Raw genomic sequence first — 9214 nt, forward strand, 5'->3', positions numbered from 1 at the left:
ATTATTATTGAAAATTCAATATTATCATATTTATCAACTCTTTCATAATTTTATTTTGATAATTATTAAGTATCAAATACTGATGAAATTTTATGATAATAATAAAAAAAGAGTGTGTAATTAAAACATCTAATTTTATCAAATGACTAAAAACTTTTAAATGCCATGAATATCAAAATAAAGTTCGAAAGTACATAATAGTATCGGTAAAGTTAGATCTCTTAAAAATGAAATGGAAGAATATATCAAAAAATATTAGATAAAATTATCAAAACGCAATGAGATTTAGCTTTTTTGTAAATAAGTCAAAAAAAATATTATTTTCCTTATAATTTTTTTTCATATGCCAAAAAACAAAAGAAAGTAAGTAATTTGTTTATTTTAATATATTTTATTATTATACCCATATTAAATAAATAAAATTTTATTAAAAAATTAAATTATTGAAAGAAAATAATGACATAGAGGAATTTCTTCATATAAAACAGATTTTTAATTTTCCCTTCTTTCTTTTTCTCTTTTTCTTTTTTTCTTCAATAAAATAAAAGAATTTACTTTTTTTTTTTTCCTTTTCCTATCATTTTCCTCACCATTTTTATCCCTAAAAATAGGTCCATAGACATTAATGATGGTTTTGGCTTAACAATAATCAGCTCTTTTTTGCTAATAGCTCAATTCTTAGCTTAATTATTTCGAGATACATTGCATCTTATATTATTTTTAACTTTTAAGTAAACATGATAATAAATAGGCAAAAGTGCCTTTTGACCCATTTACTAATATTCAATAGTCATTTTATCCATGAAAAATTTATAGTGAAATAAACCCATAAATTTCAGTTAGCATCAATTAGACACTTTATATTTTAATTTTAGCTCAATTAAATTTAATTTCAATCATGTAATCTTAAGTGATAAGAATGAATGTTCATTTTAAATGCGAAAGGCTTAAAATAATACCCCTTCATTTTAGTTAAATAGCCAAATGGATTCCTAATTTTTGTTTGCAGTCAATTAGACTCTTCTCTCTCCCTCTCTCTCTCTCTCTCTCTCTCTCTCTCTCTATATATATATATATATATAATCAAGCCACCATCTAGAAAGGAACTAGTGACCTTTCTTCGATCGATTGCGACACACAAAGCTCAGGAGAAACTCAAAAATATCCAAACAGCAAAAGCATTTTTCATAGGTCACCACCAGCGCTTCATTCTACCATCAATTGCAATGTTCATCTGTGAACCATTTTGCTCTTAATAAAAATTCAAAACAATAGAAAATTCTTTGTTCTAAACTTACTCATTATCTTTGTAAATAGGGTTCATTGAGTCTAATTAACCTTAATTAAATTTTAAAGAGCTTGATTATTTACAATTAAAAGTCAAGGGCTTATAGGATTGATTTTAACTTTAGATGAAAATCTTGAAATCCAAAACCAAAACCAACTTTGACAAACATTTTTTCCAACTCAGCATTTTCCCCTTTTATTTCTTTCTTTTTTTCTTTTTTTATTAGACATGGATGCCACGTCAGCAAATTCTGCTTTAGTTGGCCAGCATATAGTCTATGGCTAAAATTGAAAGGGATTAAAAAGTTCACATGATTAAATAATTAAAGAAAAAAAAAAAGCAGCTAACACTGATGCAATATACTTTCTTTGGGATTTAAATATATTTTCAAAAAAAATCTTATTTAGGCTTAATTTATCAAAATCTAAAACACAAAACACGATACATATAGTGAGACCCCCCACTTCACAAAGGCATAAGATTTAGAAGTAATGATTACAAAAAAGACATCCACAAGATGCAAACAAAAACTCAAATGAGGAGAAAGAAACTGCAAAAAAAGGTTTTTGCATCTATTCTGCATTAAACTCTACTACTTATATAGTGTGTATCTCTATCACATCATCTCCCTCATCGTCTGCTATTAATAAATTATCAAGCGGGGGCATAAGATCCGACTCGTTCACTGTTCTAATTCTTTCTTTAATCTCATCAAGCTCAGTTTGCACAGTTGATAATTTCAACATTAGCTCGGATTTTTCTCTTTCCCAGACACTCCTATCATTGTCATGTCTCTGTTCGATTTCATCCAGTCTTCCTTGTAGTCGAGCACACTCATTACGAATGAGGTTTAGTTCATCTGTATGTCTATCACCAGTCGGAGCTGGCTCATCCCACCAACGGAAAAATCCACATTGCTAGCAGTGGTAAGAAGGAAAATAATGAGGAAAAGCATGAAGCTGAAGAATACAATTTCTTGTTGAAAGAGGAAAGATGCACTTACAAAATTATAGCTCCCGGGGCAGTTATAGAACAATCGAAAAGGATTTCTGGGTGTTTGAGACACTCGCAATTTAGCAGGAAGTCCACATGAGCACCTCACTTCAGAGTCTTCATGGTAACTGAGCTCAGAGTACTCAGAGTCAGAGTGACTTGACTCAGAATCGACAGCTTCAAAGAAGCTCATGTCAGAATTTTCAGAGGTACTCATAATGTAAAAGCGATTCCTGTTTACAAGAAACATTCATTGCATTATTACTTTGAGGAAACTCGCCCTTTACAAGTACATCACATTAGAAGTGCATTTCCAAGAGACACTTTGGTATCTCACACATTAACACAGAAGCATTTCTTGTGTGTTTGTAGCCACATCTTTTATCGATTTAAGCACTGTTTGTGGATTTACATAATATTATACCCACTTATACAAGTCAAACATAGATTTTGCAATGACAATGATCAACCAGAGGAAAGTGGAGGTAGGATAAAGAGAGAGGCTGAGGTGGGCAATTAAATGCTGCTGCCCACACTTCAATGCAAACTTAACATTGTGGTAGAGTACTATTCTAACAAACTAGCATCCATTTGCCAAATACTTCATCCAAGAACTGCAGAGATTATAAAGCCGAAAAATTTTTTCCCCTTGGGCCTCAACCAAAAAGAAAGTAATACATGCACATGCACATGGGCAGATATGCACATGAATTGTGTTTAATTTGTGAAGGTCTTTCTAGATGTTGTGGTACTACCTCCAACTACAAGGAATGGGTGGACCTAATATTAGTAAAGTCAGACACCTATGTCTAAATGACCATAATGACCTATCTACTACAATGCCAATGGTTATGGTCACATCTAAATGATTGCTCCAGTTTACAGGCACAGCTCCATAAACTCTGATGCAAGCAAGGCAAATATTATAGAACGATTTAAGTCATTCTTGAATAATCTAATAAGACACAAACTAAATTTATTACACAATACATTCATCCATTAAAAATACAAAAAAAAAAAAAAAAGAAAGATAAAAAAGATTGAGGTTAAGCAGCTTAATCTAACAGCTCAGATTTGTGGTTTATTTATTGCATTAGACATTTTCATTCTTGTTTTTCCTCTTCTTGAAGTTTTCTTCTTCACATAGCTTACTCTATTTTGCCTAGAAGTATCATGTATTAACAAGAACATCAATTTATTGCTGTTTCTTATTCTTCCCGTCTTTAATACTGTTAATCTTTCTCCAAAGTGCTGTTTTTGTCCTTTAACTACTCCGATTGCTTATTTGTTGTTTCTCAGTCCTTCAAACCAGCACGCAATTTTGATCCTCCATTCCCATTCATCTTGGTTTTTTGTCTATTTAAAAGCTCAGATTAAATGAGATTTGATCTTAACAGCCAAAAACCAATGTTTTAAGGTCCTTAAACTGGCAACAATACAGCCATTTTGTCAAAAACAGTAGCACAGGAGCTACAACAGTGAAGACAAATGCAAAACATTAAAGCAAAGCCATTCAAAGAGAAATTCTACTGTTCTTATTAATCAACTGTTTGATGTTACAGCCAAGCCAATCAAAAGAGAAATGCAACTAATCTTATTAATTTAGCCTCACAATAAAGTCATCCACACAAAAAAGCAACTATTCTTCTTGATTTAGCTTCTCTTTCGCTGTAATTACAAGAAATACTGAATTCTATATATCCAGAAACTCAAACTAGTAGACAAGTCAGACATAGATGCAGAATAAGATCCACCAATTCTCATTCCCCAGCACGTTAATTGTATTAAATCTGTCCGAATGAATGCTTATTTTTTGGTCGGAACACAAACACAGCCCCACTCTCACTCTGTCCAGAAACTCATTTGTTTCTTTTAAGTCCATATTTATATAAATTTTATGAAAATTTAATATTAAAAAATTAAAAATTAATTAATTAATTATATATATATATATATATATATATATTAATAAATTAATATTAATTATTTTTTCCAAATTACAGTCTCACTCCTCTGATCTTTCTTCTAAAAAAATAATATTTTTAGTAGCATATTTAATTAATTTTTTACCTAACTCACGACTTAAACCGCTGGCCACTTATTCAGCAACGTGACCCATCAACCTGATCCCAGCAACGGTAACAGTTAACAACTTAATATTAGCAGGGAAAGCAAAATACCAGCTTCCCAAACTCAATTCCTTAGTCTAGCTCAAGAACAAAAGGGAAGCTACTACCATAAACAGTAATTCCACTACCTCAACTATAACAAACCCATTAGTCAATTTCCATGATCACACAAGATAAAGCCAACAGATTGAAAGAAACCAAAGAAACTGAACTAGGGAGAGGCAGAGGCAAAAGGGTAGGAAAGAAAAAGAAAACCACAAATTTTGCAGAAAGAAGAGCATGAGAAATATAAAACAATTGTTGCATACAGCCAAAAGAAAATCATACAAGTTAGCAAAACTAACCGGGATTTTAGAACAGAATGGAAAAATATGATAGCCCCAAGCACAAAGAGGAAGACAGAGAAAAAGAGCATAAGCATTGAGAGTGTGCATATATCAATTATCCTCGTGCAACTTCGCTGAGAAGGGACTTTGAGAGGGGGGTCAATGGCCCCACCAAGACATTACTCTGAAATTGTCAGGGAATGCCAATTATTGCCAAAGGTTATTAGTCCACGAAGGACTCCAATGCGAAGGTGTTCCCAGCCCTTTTAAACGGGCTGGCCTGTGCGTGTCACTTGGGTCATTAGCCCATGAGTGTGTTATGTGGGCCGAATGCATTTACAAGAGCATCCTCCAGAATCGGCCGAACGGCAGACCCTTGGTTCTTGTAGAGGAGAAATTATTCAGAGAGAGATGCAGAAAGCGCTGAGAGTGTATGGCGAGGTTCTAAGGCTCGTGAGGCGTCTACCGGAGGACACGAGGCCTTATTACGGCAAATATTTGCGTGAAAACTTCGTTAACTACAGAGAGGTCGACGCCAACGACACTACTGCCCTCGACGAGCTCTTCCGCCGAGCCTACAATCACTCCCTCTGGGTCCTCAATAAGGTCTTCTTTTATTATGTCTTTGATACTTTGTTTATGTATCTATTTGGGTTGGTTTTGAATTTCTGGTCATTTATTTTCTTTTTGCAGTATTCAGTTGATGAATCGGCCGCTAATAATCTGAAGGAGATTTGTTGTGGTTGAAAAGAAAACAAGAAAGAGTACAACTCAGGTGCTTGTTATTTTACCCAAATGGGTATGCACCGCTTGATTTATTTTGCTTTGCAAATTTGAGTTTATATGGTCTCATGTCTTTCCAGCCTTTTGATTTGGTGCAAAATCATTCTTAAAATGTTTACAAATTTTTATTTCGACGTGGGTTATGCTTGGTTGTCCATTGTAGTTGAGTAAGTGCAGTTTCTTGGCTTAAACTAGTTTACTCTTGCAGCTTCAATTACTGGTGGAGTTGGCAAGACTTACCTGTTGATGATGTAAGATGGATCAATTAATGTAGTGCGCTTGATTTGAACCTAGCATGAGAAATAAAGTTTGTGTTTCAAAACTTCTTTCATTAGTTTTCTTTTTTTTATTTTTTTTTAGATTATGACAAATCTGGCATCTCCCATAGATTTGATTTAAGGCGTATTTGTAAATTTTGAATTTTCCAAGTTGTATTTCTTTCATTACTTCTATTTTGGGCATGATGTGGAAGAGAGATGGCTGTCATTTTTTTTCTCTGCTTCTAAAGAATCAATACTTTTTGAAGAATGATTATATAATTGCTAAGGCCTTCTACTTTCCTTTTCTTATTAGTTTCTTTAACCAAGTTTTGTTGGTTGATTAAAGAGCCTACTGAATATTTTATTCGGATAGAGGCTTTATTTTCTTTTTCTTTTTGGTTATCTTAACCAAGCTTCTGTTGACTGATTTTGGGTCTGCCTTTCTGTTACATTAGCATGATGTTAACAGTTTCTCATTCCTAGTTATGATTGATGCTATTTTATAGTTTCCAATAAATTAAAGAGTATTCTTTTTTAATGTAACAGTATCATATTTGAATTCAAATCCATCTAAAAACTAGGGTTAGCGTTTCGAGTTTTATGACATTGATAAAACCTATGTTTCTATCATTTCTTGTACGTATATCATGAACTCCTGGATGTATTTATAGCTATAGCTCTATTTCATTCCTTTCTGGCATGAACCTGCGCAAGGTAGGCTAGATATATCATGTACAGTTCTACCTGCTCTCTTCATGCTTCAGTTCCAATGGACATTACATTAGCACATGTCAGCTCAATCTTTTTCCTTGAAGAGCTGTGGTGTTCATCTGTAAGCTGTTTGGTAGCTTTGACAAAACAAGATACTAAATTTTTGGCTAGCACATCGAATAAGACTTGAGCCACATTTTCATGCTGTTCCATCTTTGTGATGTTCTGTTTGAGATTTTGAATGGACTCAATCAAGCTTTATCAGAAGACATTGAAAGTTGCGTTTGAGACTTTGTAGTTTGAATGGACTTCATGAGCTAACTTTTCTTGTAGGACATGAGATATTCTCACTGCATTTCGCCGCACTAATTAATACATTGGGTAATTTTTTTTTTCCTTGTATTATGTCATAACTAACACTTGTGTTCCCATGAAAGATGGATGAAAATGTCTCTTAAGTTTTGATTCTATCATATACTTTCATCCCCCTATCTCTTTTTCTCAACTTTCATTGTTGATGAAGAGCGAAAATATCTTAATATCCTTCATGATAAATTATTATTTCTTTCCTAACTTTTACCATTATGAATAATTTGGTCCCTAAGCTTTTACCATTATTAACACTTTAGTCCTTCATTGACTACCTTTTAATCACTTGACTAATAGCTAAATTAACGAAAAAGGATGAAGGATTGAAAATGTATGATAGAAGCAAAACTTAGGATAGTATTCATCTATTTTTCAAAATACTTGGACATAAGTGTTAATTATGACATAACATAGAGATGGAAAAAAAATAATAATAATAATTTACCCTAATAAATTTAGTGATTTCATTAGCATCACTATAAGGCCACCAACAAAAATTATTGCGACATCCTAGGTCTTCATCATTGTATGGGTATGATCACTTTTTATGCAGCTGTTGCATCACTGGGACTCCTCGTACTTTACAAGAACAGCCATGCTAACATTTTATTTTAATGTAATCAACTCTGATTCTCTCCCAGAAAACAAAAAAAAAAAAACAAAAAAGGAATGAGAGGAAAAATAGTATGACATTTGAAATTTGGATTGGATAGTTCTAAATAAGCTGCCCAAGCACTTTCTTAGATCTTATATATCTATTATATACTTTCTTATACAGCACTAGAAGACTAGAGATTATCACCTCCAATGGCTGCTAGGCTTGTTGACTGCTGCTAGTGATAGAACTTATCCAGGGCTGCCAGTATTACCCAATGACCACCAAAGTTGTCAACAACCATGAGTCACCTTTTTACCCTCTTTATTTATTTATTTATTTTTCCTTTCTTTTTCTTTTTTTTTCTTTTGAAAGACTTATGTAGATATCTAGATCTCTTATGAGATGTAGCACCAAACATAGGATAAGATGAGGCAGACCCTGTCCTGTACTATCCTATCCCCTGTCGTGCTAAATAAACAGGGTTTTATTTTGTTATCTGTACTATATTTACTCAAGAAACCTTTTCATGCTTATCTTTTATGTATGCACATGCATCATTGGCCAGATGCATGAAATTTGAGGATTTTATGGAGGTGAAATGCACTTAGGAAAAAGTCTCTCCCCCCAATTTTGTCTTGACCTAAATTGGAGCTTGGAATAATACTCAATAATGGAGCAATACATCCTTTCAGGGTGTTCTGCACTATTGGGCCAACACCTTTGTGTTTGTCATGTTTTCCATGCTTTTCATGCCATGATGAAAGATAGCTGTAAATTTGGGCTTGTAATCTCAATTTCGTAGCAAGTAATGGAACATGTGTACAGGGTGCAATGCTTACTCTAATATCATTGAGGTGACAGATTCAGTTTGTATGCTATTGGTCCAAAATTATGTCGGTGCTTAAAATGGTCAACATTAGCTTGAGCAAGTGCCAGGTTTTATTTCATACGTTTGATTTCCTGTTCATTATTCAACTTAAGGGTGGTTTTGGCTTTTCATGGATTTTAAGAATCTATTTATCTTCCAGATGAGAAGTTGCGTGTTCATAGAAGCGATGGTTGTTAAGTAGTTTTGTTGGCATTGTTGTTGAATTAGCAGCCTATGTTAACCTCTATGGCTGTGGTAATTTCTTTCTGTTGCATTTTCTGAACATTCCACTCGTTTCTTTCTGTTCTTATTTGAGTTAGAGCCAGATGCTGTGAGTCATGGAATGTTATAACCAGATGTCTAATGGATTCTAGTCTGACTTCCAGGTCTTCTGTCATTCTTCAGGTTGAAGCTTGCTTGTCATTCTACGCCTTAAGCTTTCTCTTTCTTCAAGTTGGCATATGGTAAAGCTTGGAGATATGGCACTATTTTGACTTCACTGATTAATAACACCAGCTTAAGAAAATAGTGGAGAGCATCATTGTTAGCCTTCAGTTTCCTTCATTAATTATCAGAACAGTTTGCTGAAAACTATAATACTTTCTAGCTTAGCAGACCAATCTCCAGAATTTGGTTCAAGGGAAATTAGAATCAAAAAGTTTTCTAATAATTTTTCTCTCTTTAATCTACCTTTTTAACAGCGGTCTAAGGTTAAGCAGAGAGGGAATCCAGTGACTGTTCCTATGGTAAATTCCAATTGTTTTAATCAGAATAGCACTGGTGAACGCGACTCAAGCTCGATTTATCAATGTTATTTAGTCAAATTATGAAAGAATAACATAAATTTTAATAATTTAATATAATTATTTACATATAAAATAAATAATTA

At 33.3% G+C, this 9214-nt stretch overlaps 2 protein-coding genes across 10 annotated transcripts; one reads left to right on the forward strand and one right to left on the reverse strand.

Moving 5' to 3' along the window:
* Positions 1 to 1701: 1701 nt before the first annotated feature.
* LOC110638684 (uncharacterized) lies at positions 1702 to 4918 on the reverse strand. Its single transcript, XM_058151469.1, has 3 exons — positions 4755 to 4918; positions 2292 to 2514; positions 1702 to 2205 (listed from the first exon to the last, which is right to left on the reverse strand). Exons 1-3 carry the CDS (start codon positions 4829 to 4831, stop codon positions 1885 to 1887), a joined length of 621 nt encoding a protein of 206 aa, XP_058007452.1. The 5' UTR covers positions 4832 to 4918; the 3' UTR covers positions 1702 to 1884.
* Positions 4919 to 5050: 132 nt separating this feature from the next.
* On the forward strand, positions 5051 to 8995 carry LOC110638704 (LYR motif-containing protein At3g19508). Of its 9 annotated transcripts, XR_009150658.1 has the most exons (6): positions 5052 to 5342; positions 5430 to 5511; positions 5728 to 5770; positions 7638 to 8393; positions 8486 to 8580; positions 8712 to 8995. XR_009150658.1 is itself a non-coding variant. In XM_021789326.2 (3 exons), exons 1-2 carry the CDS (start codon positions 5067 to 5069, stop codon positions 5481 to 5483), a joined length of 330 nt encoding a protein of 109 aa, XP_021645018.2. In that variant the 5' UTR covers positions 5051 to 5066; the 3' UTR covers positions 5484 to 5511; positions 8712 to 8995. The 9 variants fall into 9 exon arrangements, 3 of the variants coding, with proteins under 3 accessions (XP_021645018.2, XP_021645017.2, XP_021645016.2); XR_009150657.1 differs by having other exon boundaries at positions 7638 to 8580; XR_002491731.2 differs by lacking the exons at positions 7638 to 8393; positions 8486 to 8580 and having other exon boundaries at positions 5430 to 5535.
* The last annotated feature ends 219 nt before the right edge of the window (positions 8996 to 9214 follow it).

This window comes from Hevea brasiliensis, chromosome 8 (assembly GCF_030052815.1).
Source record: "Hevea brasiliensis isolate MT/VB/25A 57/8 chromosome 8, ASM3005281v1, whole genome shotgun sequence".
In the NCBI taxonomy this organism is placed as follows: Eukaryota; Viridiplantae; Streptophyta; class Magnoliopsida; order Malpighiales; family Euphorbiaceae; genus Hevea; species Hevea brasiliensis.